We start from the raw sequence: 17972 nt of genomic DNA, 5'->3' as shown, positions 1-17972 counted from the left end.
AGGAGGGGAAGAGATGTTAACCAAGGCAGACATGTCAAGACTTCAGTGCAACTGACTGATAATTTTGCATATTTTCCACTTTCCCATGAGCTCAAATACTTTCACTTATTGCTCGTATATTTAGGCTGATGGAGTACTTACTGTAAGGGAAATTAATTATTCACAAAGCAGATAATAATTTACCAGATTGGGGAAATTTAAATTATTGAATAGAGGGGTCATGTTTACATTGGCAAAATTTCAAGAATTTTTTTTTAGGTTTGTGGCAGTTATACCGGTGCTTCAAAACTTAATGATGTTATATATGCCTTGTATATTTATTTGGACTTACTTAGGCATCTGTCTTTGGCTACTTATGGGAAGAATTTTAACTGAAGATGACATAGATAGTGGAAACTCCTACAAATTACATACAGCGTTCTTTTTGTTTGTAGATATTTCCTGTGGATAGATGTATTATATAGGTCTGTTGTAGAGCATAAACTTCCACAATATCTCATTACGTAGAAAGTTAGGACATTTGTTTCCATCATTATCACTTACCTGCTTTGTGATAGTGAGCAAGTAGCTTAATCTTGTGAATATCGTATTCTGTATCAGTTGTATGAAGTTCAGACAGATACTTGCAAAGTACTTTGAGAGTTTCCATTATGAGTATTAAACCTTTTCCATAACCCCTGAAATGTGGTTAACTATTACACTGCTAGTCATTTGGTGGAAAACCTTCATTAGTATTCTTAAACAGTTTGAAATAGTTTAAAAGATAGAGTGAAGTTGAGGGTGTTGCAGTGACTAGTAGAAAAAAGACCAAAGTGTCAGTGAGAGGAGAAGAAAATATACAGAATTTGGCAATTTGAAAAAAAAACAACTTGTGTTTAGCTAAGTAGAAGATCTTTTGCTCTCCTGTTTGTTCTTAACTAAGCAGATATGTACTATGAATTTGCATGTAGAAAAGCAGAGACTCTCCAAGTCTATTGTTCTAACTATTTACCTTCATCATACACCCGGGGTTCATCATCCAAGATTATGGCTATAAAGGTGTGAAAGGTATATTTCTTTCCCTTCCTGACAGTATCGATAAATAAAACAGAAGGGAGAAATAACAGATAAGAATTTCTGCTCTACAAATGAGGATTCCAAATGCAAAGATCTGTCTTGCTCAGAGTTCTGTAGGAAACTTTCCATAAAGATTTTCTCTGCTGTGAATGAATAGCACATAAATTGAGACGTTTAATATATAGTGTGTAATTTATTTAGAGGGAAGGATAAATCAAGGTGTAGGGCATAAGTGATTTCATTATCATAGTACAGAGGAAAAGAGAAAAATATTTTCCTAAAAATCTTTTATGTATCTAGGCCGCAGGCTTCAATCCTTAGGTTGACTAAGTATGAGATACCTGAGTAAGGCTGGAACATAAGCACATACCACTGGTTCAGTGCTTTAGAGAGCTGGTGTTATCTGTAAATCAGAATGTCTGGAAATGTCCCCTGCTATGTTTTAAGAACAAAAATAATCCTAGGAAACTAGGTAATTCCTCTGGGAACAAAATAAACCTCCATTTTGTGTGTGGATTATATTATTATTTAAGATAGAAAATATCTGTCCCTCTCTCCCCTACCTCATCTTAAATTAAATGTTGCTGTCTCTCTATACTTCATGTGTAAATTTTGTTTTGTGCTGAAACACTTAACAAATGGAAATAAAAACCTCTTTAATGTAAATTCTTGGTAAACTTTTGACATCAAAAGTATTCTTTTCTTACAAAGCTGTTTTACTGACTTGATAAGGAACTTAAAATATCTCCATTCCTCAATTAGCCACCAATTCCTCATAATAAGGTCTTTGAGAAGCTTTGGTGTCTGAGTTGGTGTTTGTGATTTTGGTGGGTTTTTTTTTCCTGTAAAGGTTTTAAAAAGCTGCTTTGCCTTTTTTTCTCCCTGTTCAGGAATTGATGCAACTCCCATTACCACTGATCGATTGACAGAAAGAAAAAAAAAAAAACAAAACAAAACAAAAAAACCCAAAACACCCCCCACCCCCCACCCTCAAAAAAAACCCCCAAACCCCAAAAAACCCCAAACCTAAGATTGTGGATGATATTAACTGACCAGTTTTAATTTAGCTAGCAAACTGATATAGTACCATTCAGATTTCATTTCTGAAAGTATATAAAGTGCTGCTATGTGTTGTGACCACAGAAGTCAAATAAAATTTAAAAATTTAGAAATAAGTCTTTGGTTAGATGTTGTATGTGATAATACATTGCTGTCAAAGCACCAAGACCTTCATCCTGAATATTAAGACTACTAGCCTTGGGAGCTGGGGAGGGAAAAAGAAAGTATATATGTTGGTTATTAGTTGACTAAAGGTCTTTAAAGGTTGGTTAACCAGTTGAACTGTTACCATTAATATTACAGATGTGATGCTATCTATTCTTAAAGTCTGTCACTAAAATTATTTTCTACCAGAAATTATAAACCATAATTTCATCCTAAGACAAGGAATGATGCTGAACCTTAATTTTCTTGCTTGTTGCTCATATTGCAGTAGCACCCAAATCAAGTTGATCACTGAAATTCGTGCATAGAATGCATGCCCTGTCGCCCTAACCTGCTGTAATCCTGAGATTTAATTACCTGCCCTGGTCTGTAGAAAGTCTCTCACTGACTTTGGTGTGCCTGGTGAAAGGCTCTGTAAAAGGTTCTGTTCCTGCAAACATGCAGGAGACAAATATGCAGACACTTAAGAGAAGAACATTTGCAATTAACATTGGGTTTTTGGAATGATGAATATTCCCAAAAGTTTTTCCTGGTTATCTTATGCCAAACTTTGTTGTAAGCTGCAGTATTGTAGCTTTGCTAATACACATGACCACATTGTTTTTATTTTGAGACTTTATATATGTGGATACTTCAAATTATCTGTAAAATGGCAAAGACTGTTTTTCCATTTCATATACAACCCATTGCATGGATTTTAAATTCAGGACAAACTTTAAACTTGCTCAAAAACTAACTCTCTTTTTTGGGTCAGTTTGTTCTACCATATCTTATCTGTGATTTGTGTACCTTTAGGCTCTACTTTGGATTGGTTCTGAAGCAAAGCTAGTAAACCATGTAACCGTACTAGCTATAACTTAGTAGAAATGTAGTTGTCATCTTTGTTTGCATCCATTTTTATTTACGTTTCTGTCATACTAATGCTATCTTGTTTAGATGGTGCAAAAAAATGCAGAAATGCATTTTGTTTGAAAGTTAGCCTCCTTTTTCTTTAACATTTAACCCTAATTTCTCTAATGTATTCTTTTTTATTTTCCCATTAGAGTGACCTCAGTTCTGTGGTAATTTTTATTTATTTTTTTATAAATATGTATGCTTTTAATTGCCTATCTGTCTCTGTGCTTGTTGACATTCTTTTAAAAACATAATGGAAAAGCAATGTTTGTTCTGCATATCACGAATTGATGTTCCTTCATCTTTATATGTGCAGCTAATCATTAAAATGGTTTGCTTGCTCTTTAATACCCATTGTTGAAACTAAAAGTTGATTATTACAGACTCTTGCTTGTGGGGGTCTTCCTATAAAATATGTCACCAAAATTTGACTAGATTAAATATTTGAAAATGGGAGTTAATCCCTTCTAATATTTTCCTGCTTTTGACCTGTAGAAATGTAGGCTTTAATACAGTGCTGCTTGCATAAACTGACAGAACTTTTCATGTCTGGTTGGTGCAGACAGTGGGTTTAAGGAGAGAGCAGCAGCTGGATGTTCTTTTCACTAGCTGGAACTGCACTTTCCAACTTTTAACTGTGTGTAACAGTTGATGAGTTAGTATGATACTTCTGCAGTATGATTTCACTTTAAGGTGTGCCTTGTATTAAAACGAACTCTATTCTTCTGAAGTTCTTAAGGATGTATTTTTTTTAAACCCATGTGATATTAAACCAATTTAGGAATAGCAGAAAAGTAACTTGCTTTTTCATTATGCTGCTTGTTTTTTCTTTTCCCTTTCAAATTAACTTTTTCTAAATTTCTGCCTATGGTTGCTGCATTAAAAACAACTAAAATTTGGGTAAATGGACACTTTGAGCAATGGATTTATGGGATATAAATAGCATCAATTTAAGTAACAGTCAGGTGGTACTAGTAATGATTACTGAGAGCCATGTTTTAGTTGAGGTTATTTCCAGCTCCTTCTGCAAGTGTGAGGTCTGTCTGTAACCCATGGAGCTTGCACAGTTTTCATTATTATATATATGCTATCATCTGTTTTGTGCTTAACATGTTTATAAGGCACAACAGGTAGTCCATACCATTCTGGTTTTCTCCTTCTAACACAGTGCATTTTGATACTAAAAATATTTTGACTATTTTGTCCCACCTTAATTTTGTAATTTACAAGTAAGACTCCATTTGTATAATGAAGTCATTTACACTGATTAAAAACAAACTATAAGCTTTCTTCTACCTTTTGCATAAAATACTTTCTTATTTATCATAATAAAGTACCTAAACTGCTTCATACTGAATTTATAGAGTGGAATATTACAGTTGGAAGGTACCTACAAGATCATCTAGTCCAACTGCCTGAATCAATAACTGTCTCGTAAATGAAGATTTGATTTCCCCCCCCCTTTTTTTTTAATTGGCATTTCCTTGGTTTTGTTTTTCAAATTTCCAGGGGCTCATATTTCTGGTGGACTGAGCCTTCTGTAATTTTTCTATCCTGAGATTTTTGAGCTGCAAAGCGACTTTACTTGCCTGCGATTCCATAGAAGCAGAGAGGCAAACCACCTCTAGTTCCATGGTTTTTCAGCTTCTGAAGTTTAACAGTCTTTCATTCCTGTACTAGAACTGGTCCTTATCTTCAGACACTAGCTTCATTTAATAGATATGTCTTATAGGATGTTTTGAAGGTAGAGCACCACTTAAATTGTTGCATATAAGATTTGTAACCATTGGCATGATGCAGCTGTGCGAGAGAGGAGGCTGGTTTTTGCTTTTTAGCCAGTACATCAGTGTTTCATAATAATAAAATCTCAGAGCATGTACCTGAACTGTTTTACTTCAGCTAAAGAAACACACACTTATTTTAATTTTTTTTATACAGCTTGATGCACTAGTAATCTGGCATGGCATGTCATTGTGCACTGCAATTCCTTACCATTTATTCTGTTTTTTATTTTTTTAATAATTTGGATTAAAATTTGAGTTGCTATTGAGTTGATGAAAGTCTTGGGAAGTGGTGATCTGATGCATTACAAATAAGCAATATCTAGAACATGGTGAAATTATCCCACATCCATTGTTTGGCAAGATACCTGACTAACACTTTTGCTCCTATTTTTACTGGGGTTAAGGTTTTTCTTGCATTAATTACTTTAATTTGATTTGCAGGCATGAACTAAACACGTGACTTTATTTTTTTAACAATAGGACTGTCTACTCTTTTTTAATAACACTAATCATATTTTTGTGAACTTGCACTTTTGTTTTTGTTTTTCAGACAGATGAAGTATTTCTGGAAGCTCAGATTCAGAATATCACTACCTCTCCCATGTTTATGGAGAAGGTTTCCTTAGAGCCATCTATGATGTACAATGTTGCAGAACTGAACGCAGTTGACACAGCAGGGGAAAGGTATGTTCACATTTGGGATACTTGACTTTGAAACTCTTTGTATTATGATTTCATGAGATATAAGCATTACAGTTAGTGAGTTGCTGTAATAGAAGGATTGTACTTCTTTGCCTGCTTAAAAAGATCAAATTCCTATATATATTCAGCTGGAAAAGCTGTTACAGTTTTCTTTTTATAGAAAATATTCTTAAAACTTTGTAATTCTACCTAGTTTAGAAATATGCAGCTTAATCTTCAAATAATTGGTAACATGGATGACATGGTAACATGAAAACATACTACTTCTCCAATATCTCTTATATAAAATTTAGCTGACATCTGGTTCTGACTTGATCTGTGTACATATAGTTAGCCTTACAGGACCCATCTGACTCGTCCTTGCTTTCTTCTAGTGGACTGGTAACTGTTTTCAATTGTTCTAGTCAAGATCTAGCAAGGCAGCAATCAAGGTGAATTGGTAGAATGCCCCTATAGGATCTTAGAATAAAAAAAATTTGTCACACTGAAATAAATTAAATGTCATTTAGTAAAACACCAAATACCAGAAGGATGGTCTACTGCGTTCAGTAAACTGTTGTTGATACAAAAGCTTGTGATATCTGGGTAGAAGTTAACTTTGGCTGGTTTGTGCTTTGCGGTTGCGTGGGGTTTTGGAGGAGGTGATTGGGTGCTTCTGCAGTGGAGGCTGAAGTGAAAATTCTGTCATCTTGCCTGTCAAAGGGTTCACCTGCAGTGTAGTAGAGCACTGTTCTTAAAAGCGTTTGCATCCACTGTAATGGTTCTTGTCCTGAACAGGAATCTTAGGCTGATGAAACTGAGATTTACTGGTGACATGGTTTAGCCCCAGCCAGCAGCTAAGCACCATGTGGCTGCTCACTCATCCCCCCCCTCAGTGGGATGGGTGAGAATGGGAAGATAAAGGCAGAATTCATGGGTTGGGATAAAGGAAGTTTACTGGGACAGCAAAGGATGAGGAAAATAACAGCAGTACTTAAAATATACAGAGTGGGTGAGCAATTTGCATTGTGTATCACTTGTGTATGACCAACAACCCATTGAATTCACACTCAGACCATCCAGGAGCTGCGCCACCCCTCCCCAACTAGCCCCTTGTTAAAGGAGTAGCTGCTGCCTGAGCATTCACACATCATTCAGGGTGTCGCGCGCACACACACACACTTATTCTTGGGCACACTTCCTGCAGCAGGATCAGCCTGGGTTTGGTGCTTCCAAAGAGAGGGACCCAGAACAAAGAAATCCCGGGGCAATTACACCCTTGGGTCCCACATACCTGCCCCTCATGCGCCCTTCACGTGCTGTCCACGTGTCTTTTAGTCCAAGAGTGATTTTTGGTCTGAGGTCTTCTAACATCTAATTGGATTCTTCTTCTGTGTCCAGGCAGGCAGGGTCTGATCTCCTTGACTTGCAGTTTCTGCAGTTTCCCCCAAAGGTTGGAGCCTCCTTATCGTCTGGTTTAGACTCATTGTACACCTGGCCTTGTGGGTGGAACATGGAGAACTGAAGAGTCCCAGACATGAAAAAACATTACTGTGGCACTAGTGTGATATCAAAATACTTTCCTATACTACAAGACTAGACACAGCACTGTACTAGCTGTTAGGAAAACTACTAAGAAAATTACTGAGAAAAATACCTCTATCACAGCTGAAAGGCTTCAGCAAATCTAGCTAGTCATGCTAAGTAAAGCTAAGCAAACAGCACAAATCACACTCTATTATATTCCTAAGTAATTTATTCTAATTAAAACTTCCTTATTTATGATAAACAACTAATATCCCTCAACATCTCTTTTCTGCTGAGCATGATCACATAGGCATGGAATGCCAGTTTGGGTCACCTGTCCTGGTTGTGTCCAGTCCCAGCTTCTGGTGAAAATTAACTCTCTCCTAGCTGAAACAAGGACATTATCCACCCCTTATTCTATACCGTCTATGTCATGCCCCCATTGTACTTTCCAGTTAATCATCACCACTTTCTCTGTCTTTGAGATTATATATATATGTACATACTTACACAAATGTCATTCCCTTAATCTATAGGCAATCCTTCAAAAATGTCTGAGTTCATTTAGTCCATGATGTTAGGCTCCATCTGTCACAACAGTCTCTCAGGGCCGGAGAGATGGTGTGTGCTGTTGGATTGTTGCATGCTGCATCCGGAGCTCGTGGCTGGTGTATCTGGTGCAGCCCATGCCCATGGGCTGCATGTTGAAGATGTTGATTTTGAGGAAGTTGCTGGACACCAGTTGCTGAAGCCAGTTCTAGTTCCATCATTGCTGCACTCTGCTTGGTTTCATCAAAGCTCATCCTTCATTAATTTGGGTGATTCTTACTGTAACACCATTGATGCAGCATATAGCAATTGCAGCAGTGATGACATACAATGGCAGGCTTATTTAGCAATTAACATCATACAATTTAAATCATTGGCTATTCTCACCCAAAATCAAATCCCCTTGAGGTACACATCAGAATTCCCCATTCTTCTGCATCACCCACCAAGTGCACCCAGGTCCTTGAGCAAAAGCAGTCCCCCATATGGGTTTGCCTTTGCCTAAAGCAGGGCTAACCCAAACTGTCTTCCCCAGCGTATTCTTTGTGTGCGCTATGGGGACTTTATCTCCTTCTACAGTATGTGGAAGTTTTGATTGGGCAGAGCCAACTCGATTGGTAGACCCCCTAGTGTTAACTAACCAGGTGGCCTTTGCTGAATGTGTGTCCCAATGTTTGAGGATCCCACCACCCATTGCTCTCAGTGTAGTCTTGAACAGTCCATTGTATTGTTCGATTTTCCCAGAGGCTGGTGCATGGTGGGGAATGTGATAACACCCGCTCAGTGCCATTCTCTTTGGCCCAAGTGTCTATGAGGTTGTTTTGGAAATAAGTTGTTGTTGACTGTTGTCAGACTCAGTTCTTTTGGGAGTGCCATGTTGTCTGACTCAGTTCTTTTGGGAGTGCCATGTCACCATAGGACTTGTTTTTCAAGGCCCAGGACAGTGTTCTGGGCAGTGGCATGGGACACAAGGTATGTTTCCAGCCATCTGGTGGTTGCTTTCACCATTGTACGCAGATGGCACTTGCCTTGGCGGGTTTGTGGGAGTGTGATGTAATCAATCTGCCCGACCTCTCTGTATTTATCCTTCAGGCATTGTCCTCCATACCACAGAGGCTTTAACCGCTTGGGTTGCTTGATTCATGGATAACCTGTGCAACAATGTCCGTGGCCAAGTCCACCCCTCAGTCACAAGCCCCTCTATATGTTGCATCTCTTCCTTGATGGCCTGAGGTGTCATGGGCCCAGCAAGCTATAAATAATTCACTTATTTTGCCAGTCCAAATCCACCTGAGCCACTTCAATCTTAGGTTGTTGTTTTGATGTTCCTCAGTGGCCCGACTCTCGGGTATGTGGGCATCTACGTGACGTACTTTTACAACCAGCTTCTCTGGCCGGGCAGCAATATCTTGCCCCAATGGAGCAGCCCAGAGCCAGTTGCTCTGCTTCCATTGCTGTAACCACCCCACAGGGCATTTGTCACCATCCATGAGTCAGTATAGATGTAGAACATCAGCCATGTTTCTCAATCAGCAATGTCTAAAGCCAGCTGGATGGCTTTCGGTTCTACAAACTGGTTGAATTCACCTTCTCCTTCAGCAGTTTCTGCAATCCCCTTTTATGATTGTTTTGCCTTGCAGATCACATACTTGTGCCTGTAGGGCTGAGGTATGTTTTCCATCCCACTTCATTTCCTTTCCATCGTCACGTGATCACCACACAGTGCCTCATGGTGTGTACCCTCTATGTCTCTCTCGAGCAGAGATACTGGTCAAGAGCTGAGATACTGGTCCATACAGGCAGGGAGTAGGACATATCCTCTCTGAATTGCTGGGACTCCTGGGACAGTTTCTCCACAGCTGAGATAAGGGAGGAAGAGAGACTTTTTTTGTATTGCCAGCCACTTCATCCACCATTGGTGCCTCTTTGCCTTTCCGGTCCATTACTGCCAGTGAGTTGGCGTATGATGATGGTGCGCTCTGTACAAACTTCCACCACATGGGTCAGGTACATTGGACTTCATCGGGGTCTGTGGGTAACTGCGTGTTGTCCGGGTCATAATAAACCATCTCCTGGACAGCTGATTCCCTCAGGTACTGGATACCTCTCTCCATGGTGGTCTACTTCCCTGGATGACATGCAACATCTTCACTGAAGGGATATCTTTCCCTCACACCTGACAGAGGTCACCTGCAGAGGCTGGGGGCTTGTGTCTTTTTCCCAATCACCTTGTCAATGTCCCATTCCCCATACAGGGATCCCAGCTGCTTGGCTTCCCTGCCCTCTAATTCCAGGCTACTGGCCCTGTTATCCCAGCATTGGAGCAGCCACTTAATGATGTGCTTATCTGGATGGTGGCTGATACCTTTTTGCATACCTCACAGCTCACTGGCTGAAGTTCTTCCGTATATCTCGCAGCTCAGTCAGGTACAGGGATCAGGTGATTACCTCTGGTTCTGCCTCTTCCTCCTGTTCTCATGATTGTCCCAGTTCATGGTCATCCTTACTAAGCAAACTGATTTTTTTGTGTATTTCTTCTTGTGTATGGGGGCAACTGATACCAGCACAGGTTGGTTTTTTTGGTTCAGCCACAGTGTCTGTGGCTGGGGTAGCCACAGTGCCTGTCAGTCTGTTTTCCCTCTCTTCTCCCTGAGGGTGCTGCGTACTGTCAAGCAGCGTTTGGTAGATGCTGGCCAGGGCCCAGCACATTGAGGTAAGTTGTGCCTCTTTGGAATAGCCACAGCATTTTCCTTCCAAATATTCTGTCACTTTATCAGGGTCCTGTAGTTGTTCAGGAGTGACGTTCCAAACCATTGGAAGTGAGTTGTTCTCTAGATACCTGCCCATACTCTCCCACATGCCATGCCACGCATGACTATCCAGCCTCAGGGCAGATCTCTGGGTGGTATTCTTAAAAAAAAATTTTTGTAACCCTAAACAAGACTGGAAAAACTTTCAGGAGATAATAGCAATAGGAGCATGCTGGTTTGAACATCACAAGGATATTCAAAATCTTCAAAAGCTGCTGTGACCAGCCTGAAGAAAAAGGGGAGGTGAAAGAGCAGGAGAAAGTATACGCACACAGCCTTCCGTATAGATTGGGTGTGATGATTAATCAATTCTGAGACATATTGTCTGAGGTATGGACGTGACAGCAATGCCACATACAAATACCAGCTTAACCTCATGACCAGTGATGTTATCATAAGTCGATACCACACGGTACAGCAAAATGAGAATCTGGACCCCTCTCCCAGAGGTGATAAGCAGCACCGCAGGGAATACATACAGCAAGTACAGGCTTGCATACCACAGCTATGTGACAAACAAAACACCATTGTGACCAGCAATTGTTTAAATAGTGTTATATTTATAACAACTTTGTTTTAACATGATCTGGTCAGATCTGTTGCTATTTCAACCCTTCTTGTCCCACACTGGGTGCCAAAAAGGACTGTTGTGGTTAAGCCCCAGCCAGTAGCTGAGCACCATGCAGCCACTTGCTCACACTGCCCCCTCAAGGGGATGGGGAGGAGAATTGGAAGAAAAAAGTAAAACTGGTGGGTTGGGATAAGTACAGGTTACTGAGACAGCAAAGGGAGAGGAAAATAAGAACAAAAGTACTTAGAATGTACAGAATGTGTGATACACTATGCAGTTTCTCACTCCATATGACTGTACACTCAGACCATCCCAGAGCCACGTCACCCCTCCCTGACTGGCCCCCTTTTATGCTAAGCATGATGTCATATGGTATGGAATACCCCTTTGGCTAGTTTGGGTCAGCTGTCCTGGCTGTGTGCAGTCACAGCTTGTTGTGAAAATTAACTCTATCCCAGCCAAACCCAAGACAACTGGGAAGAAGTAAAGTTACAAGCATTGTTCTTTAAATACTAAGATGCTAGATAATGAATTATAATGTAGCAAAGCACATTTTCACCTCAGTTCTCTCTGGCCCAGATGAATTGTTTTTTTTCCCCCTCTTAGTCCTTGATGCTACATAAATTATAGAATTGTTTTCTGCTGTGAAAACACAAAAATAGTCTGTGTTTTGCCATGAATAAAATATCCAGTAAGACTGGTGAGGAATGGGAAAAAGCTTTGGTTCTTAAGTCTTCCTAAAAATGACTGTTTAAATTAAGCACCAATGTTGGGTTTTTTTCTTTTAGTGAGTCTACTTTTGGCTCAAGGACTTATTTACAACCTATGGATACACGTCAATACTTATACTGCCTAAAACCAAAGCAAGAATTTGCAGAGAAAGCTGGAGTAATAAAAGGTGTAACAGTGATTGGTAAACTAGATATTGTGTGGAAAACTAACCTGGGTGAACGAGGAAGACTGCAAACTAGCCAGCTACAAAGAATGGTAAGTTTAACTTAAGTATCAGTTTAACTTAGCATCCATTTGTAAGGTAAGTCAATAAACAATTTAATAATGACTTGAAGGAAAAGTTCAAGCTGCTTACTTTCTGGACATCATTCTGAATTCACATATTTCTATACATACTTGAGAAAGTTATTTAATACATTTGGTCAGTGAAGTGTGGAAAAAACCAATATTCTGAGGGACTGTAGCTGAACAAAAGTCTTCTTGTTCCTTTTGGTCATGTGAATGGCAACATTTTTTGTTTTCTAGAGGATTTGTTTTCTGGCACATAACATGCCTCTTTCTTTTTTCACATCACTGAACAACATAACTTAATGGATTGTGCATTTGAATTGCCAGAATCAAGTAACCTGCGTAGCAAAATACATTGGTTAGAATAAAATTAACTTCTTGGGTGCCATTTGGACGCAAACTGAAAAGCACTGACAAAAGAACAACTTTATGTATGCTAGCTGTTGACATAAAGTCTGCTCTCTAATTCATACAGACATTTTAGCCTCTTTGAGTAACAGTTTTTATGTATAGGATAATACTATTTATCTTTTGTGTTCACAGTTTTGATTGAATCTATTCTATTCTGGTTGATTTATTAATTGTTCATGAATTTTAAATTGTAATTACTTAAGTCAGCTGCACAGCCTCTGTCCTCTAATGCCTAAACCTGACTTGCATCTTTTGAATTGAGGATGATGTAATATGGGCGAGAAGTAAAAAAGCTTTGACAATTGAATCTTAGCCTGAGTTTACAAAGCTTGTATTGGGGTTTCTGCCTCTGTGTCTTCCCACCACCCCCATCTTCTAGTAAATTGAGCAATTCTGTAGGGAAATCACATTGACTTGGAACTAGGCAAGCAAACTTGAATCCTGGTAATCCACAGGGAAGTCACTAAAACTTCTCTTTGTTTTTAATTGAGGTGTTAAGTATCTGTGTAACCCTATCAAATTAGAAACTGCCCTTTTTTTCTAAACTTAAGTTACTCTTGTTAGTTTGAAATTTGTTGTTTGTTTTTCAACTAATAAACTGTCACATTTTCAGCTGACCTTTTCTGTCATTTCTTTTTAAAGACAGATTTTTTTTTCCCCTTCTTAAATCAGTATTCTCTCACTCTGCATCCCTTCTTGTTGAACCTTTGAGACTGAAAACAGTGGTGATTAGCGTAAGACCTCCACACTCCAAGATTAGCTTTAGTCAGCCATCATTGTTTTGTGCTAGTGATTAACAGAGGACCATGAGCTATTCTGTGTACTTTGAGCAACATCTGTCTTTGGAAAAGCAGCAAACAGTTTTTGGTTTTATTTTGTTTATCCTTTTCAGTTGCAGTGCAACTCCCTTGCGTCTTCCCTCATCTTTTAAGTGCTATCAGATTATTTCATTTCTAGGGTCCTTTTACCTTCCATGATTTTCCTCCTAATCCATTTACTAGCACTATAACCGTTGTTTCCCCAACAGGCCCAGAATTTTACTTGTACCGTGCCTCTCTGCCATTGCTTTGGTTTGGATCAGGAATGCATTTTTGAAACGAGTATGCTAGATTACACCCACATACCATAATTTGGGTGTTGTTTTTTGGGTTTTTTTTTGTGGAGTGGTCTTGGAATTCACAACTCAGTTATTTTTGGGTGACATTAAGCCAGACAGATGCATGTCCACAGTATGCCAAGGGTGCCCTACCTGCTCACAGGCATTCAATCCAGGACTAGACTAGAACCAGTCCAAAGTTGAAGAACATTATTGAGTAGCACAAGCAAGGAGTTGTCTAGTTGATTCCCTACTCTGAACAATTATCTTGTTTTTGGATGACAACTATGTTCCTCCTTTTGGTGTTACTCTAAGGCCTTTACCTCTAGCTATCAGTTATGCAGGTATCTCATTAAGGCCAACAGGTATGTGCTGGTTTAGGCCTTCTCATCTGCTCTCATCCTGTCTTGATGTAGTTAATTGCTGCTAAGTTTATTCTATAAAATACTGCTTTTATTGTTGGTTTTTTGTCTTAATATTATCTCTTTTAAAAGAAGAGTCAAATGTCTATTTAGGAAAATCGGTATACTTTTTCCAGTGCTGGATAATTACTTCTCTTTCTTGAAAGTTTCCAAACTTACGTTGTTCAACTTGTCTGAAATCTCTATTGGCTTGACATCCTTTTGTTCACTCTAATGTTCAATTTAATATGCTTTCTCAAATATAATCTTTCTTCTGTCTGTAATGAACTGTGTATGACTAAAACCTGTTCCCAACCCGTCAGTCACTGGCTTTCTGAACCTCTTCGGGAATATCTTTTAATCACATTGTAAATGTAACTTTTACTACAGCATCCTTCTATCACCAGAATTGTAACACACTAATTATCACAACTAAGCCTTGTCAGACATGACAATTTTTTCCCTTGTCTTTTCCTTACTATCTGTCATTTGTGGGGATTGAAAATTTAAAGCTTTTTATCTGCAGGCTACTATCTTGAGTCTGCTGTGATTGGTAGTAACTAGGATATTTATCATAGGTTTGTAAGCAGACTATATGAAATGTGTTCAGCTTTTGACAGAATTGGATAGTGTTCATATCATGTGCCTTTCTACTGGTGGCAATTAATTATTTTCGCAAAGATTTGGAGGACTGAAATGGCAAGAATGAACAATCTCTTATTTCTTAGGATGTGGAATAGTGGTGGGTTTATGCAGGAAAACTATACTTAAGTTGTCCATAGTATATCTGTTACTTGCCTAACAGAGAGGTCTTAGAATAAAGCTGATCTTTTCAGGAACTGTATATGGGTATTCAAACTTTAAGGATGTGAACTGTCTGAAAGGCTTAGTAATAAAGATCATCCTTGTCTAATGAATTGTTAAACCTATCAGGAAGCCAGTCATCGGTAGTGGATAGAGCACTGCTGTGATTTGGGTACAAATGAAAAGCACAAAAAGTCAATCTTCTTTCTTCAGATTCTCCTTATTCTGAGTTTGTTGCAGTAAATGAAAACTTGAGTAGTAAGAACTTCAGCTTTACTATACAGCATCTGAGAATATGTATTCTTGTGTCTTCCCAGGCTCCTGGTTATGGCGATGTAAGGCTGTCTTTGGAAACAATACCAGACACTGTAAATTTGGAAGAACCTTTTGACATTACATGTAAAATAACAAATTGCAGGTAATGATGTCATGTGATTCTTGTGCTTTTTCCTGAGTGGGTAAGTTGTGGCTGTCTTTGTTTCATTTTTCAATACGTTCTCGTGAAACAACTCAAACGTGGTCTTTACTATGACTTGTAGCAACAGAAAACTACTGGTCTGCTACTTGAAACACATCTTTTGGGTTACAATGATTTTAAAAAACCCAAGGAAGCATAAAAGACCCTTCCATCATGATCTGTTAGTACTATAGCAGCCTCACAGTACCTAAAGGGAGCCTACAACAAAAAAGAAGAACTTCTTTACTGTGGGGGTGGTGTGGCAGTGAAACAGGTTTCCCAGAGAAGCTGTGGTTGCCCGTCCCTGGGAAGTGTTCAAGGCCAGGTTGGATGAGGCTTTGGGCAACCTGGTCTAGTGGAGGGGTTGGAACTGGATGGGCTTTAAGGTCCCTTCCAACCCAAACTGTTCCTGATGATTCTGTTTGAACTAAGAGATTACCAAAAATCTATAGTGGAATTCCATGGAACTGGCTGCAATATCATTTAAGATTGAACGTCATACTTAAATCACAAATCATCTTAGTTGTTCTTAGTTTATCTAATAGGTTTTTTTTAACTACAAGTAATTTTAACAGAATAAATGATGCCATTTCTGTTCAGTCTGATTTTACCACTAGTTCTGCACCCTTGCTAGAATGCCTGCTGAACGCTGTCACTGTAGACTTTTGTATGTCTTCATCCATGTTTTGATTTGATTTGTGTTTACACTAGGATCTACGTTAGCCCTTTATAAAAGGGTTGTGAGTGTGACATTTAAATAAAGTAATTCTAAATACAAGTTGAAGCTAGGGACTGAAGCATGTATCTAGTCTGCAGATCGTTCTCATGAAAATCTTGTACTCCATCCAAAATGTGAGCACTGTTAATGCTATCCAGTATTGCTAAACGCATGACAGACTGCTCATGTTGGAAAAAGCCACATGCAACTGTGCATCACAGTGCATCTTGCTTGCTACCTTACAAGTATTTATAAATGTTTGATTAATAATAACCTGGATAATAAAGTAATCAAGCTTTTACATGTCTGCAGTCCTTGAGTGCTGAGAAAAAGCCCACAGGTTTATTATTGTTTTTCTATTTCTTCTAGCAGTGAAAGGACTATGGACCTGGTTTTAGAAATGTGCAATACTAATTCCATCCACTGGTGTGGAGTTTCAGGAAGGCAACTTGGAAAGCTGCACCCAAGTTCATCACTCCATCTTGCACTTACATTGCTGTCTTCAGTGCAGGGATTGCAAGTAAGTCTTTATAGCACAGTTTTGTTATAAAAGAGCTGTTTTATAAGTTTAGTAATTATTTCTAATAACTCTTATAAATATTTTCCTTTTCTAGAGTGTCTCTGGCTTAAGACTTACAGACACGTTTTTGAAGAGAACGTATGAGTATGATGATATTGCACAAGTCTGTGTAGTTTCTTCAGAAGTCAAACAAAACTGAAGAAAAAATTCTGTATTCCTGCTGGGCTCTTTTTCAACCAACTTCTTAATTTTTTTGCAACCGAATCGTATTAAAATGTGTACAAACAAAACCAAATCCCTATTATCTATAAATGTAACTATGCTTATTTAATTTCTCTGAGCATTTTTGAATATTTTAAATTCTTTTAAAAACATGCATATGCATTTTATCTACTGAAAATAAAGCCTTTGAAAAGTGTAGCTCTGCAAATTATATTGCATTAACATCACCTTGGGGCCGGGAGGGGCGAGATTGATACGAAATAGCAGCACTTTGTACTTTTGTTTTAATTATTTAAATATGTAAACAGTTTTTAAATTGTGGTTCTGACAAACCTGCTTCAATTTGAAGGAACTGGCCTTTTACAGACAAGTTCCTGGAATCCAAACCCCTAAAAGAAAAACTTCAGGGTACCACGTATTTGCATGGTACATGCATAGCCATAAGAACTAGAGCCTGATAAAGGCATGAGATGAGAGAGGGCAGCTGGCAGAAAGTAGAGCATAAGACAAAGAATGTGCTGGTTGTTGCTCAGTCTTTGGAAAGAAGCAATACTGCAAATCTGTTCCAATTAGCTGCAGTGTTGTGCAGACCTGTGTGTCCCTGCAATACAGGGCATGCTGTGAACAGGCCTGTTACTTCCCAGTTAATAGGGAACTGAGAACTAAAATAGCAGAACTCAGGCATTTTTTATAGTTAAACTGGTGCAATTCATTTTTCCCATTCCAGAGGCATTTAAGTAGATTTTTAAGAAAATGAGGAGAAGAACCCTGCATGGCTGTCCTAGATCAAGTTCTCCAAAGCATATGCAGGAAGGAATTCAGGATTTGGTTAAACACTGAAAAGTATTTTTCCCTAGCTTTGTTTTGACAAAAGATGGCAATATTTTTGGCTGAAATACCTAATTTAATTTAGAAAATGCAGAAAATGGTAACTGGCTTTCCTAGTTTAACACTAGTTAAACTAGTATTAAAGATTCTACTCCGGTGGCTTGTCATATTTCTCAGCTATCATATTGGCATTTAACAACCTTAATTAGTTTTGATAGTATTTTACTTAAGGCTTTCCTTTGTATAAAATCTTTAAGTAGAATTAAATTTTAAAATAATGGCTAAATTTAGGGCCAGCTTACTAAATTGAGGGAAATAGTCCATTCAGGAAAAAAACAAACTATCTTGCACTATATCCAATAAAATGCAGGGCAACCAACATAAACAGGTATTTTGAAG

The 17972-nt window shown here is 38.6% G+C and overlaps 1 protein-coding gene across 4 annotated transcripts in view; it reads left to right on the top strand.

Moving 5' to 3' along the window:
- The window catches only part of TRAPPC13 (trafficking protein particle complex subunit 13), a 29344-nt gene extending 12526 nt beyond the window's left edge, over positions 1-16818 (top strand). The window contains exons 8-13 of one of the 4 annotated variants that reach the window (XM_075739434.1): positions 3324-3341; positions 5509-5642; positions 11885-12083; positions 15146-15246; positions 16376-16523; positions 16618-16818. In XM_075739434.1, the coding sequence (XP_075595549.1) occupies positions 3324-3341; positions 5509-5642; positions 11885-12083; positions 15146-15246; positions 16376-16523; positions 16618-16722 (705 nt within the window). In that variant the 3' untranslated portion in view covers positions 16723-16818. Of the gene's footprint in view, positions 1-3323; positions 3342-5508; positions 5643-11884; positions 12084-15145; positions 15247-16372; positions 16524-16617 lie in introns of all 4 variants that reach the window. The other 3 variants (XM_075739433.1, XM_075739436.1, XM_075739435.1) reach the window with 3 other exon arrangements.
- The last annotated feature ends 1154 nt before the right edge of the window (positions 16819-17972 follow it).

Source organism: Balearica regulorum, chromosome Z (assembly GCF_011004875.1).
Source record: "Balearica regulorum gibbericeps isolate bBalReg1 chromosome Z, bBalReg1.pri, whole genome shotgun sequence".
Classification (NCBI taxonomy): domain Eukaryota; kingdom Metazoa; phylum Chordata; class Aves; order Gruiformes; family Gruidae; genus Balearica; species Balearica regulorum.
The sequence above is the reverse complement of the archived record's forward strand: the minus strand, read 5'-3'. Positions and strand labels throughout refer to the sequence as shown.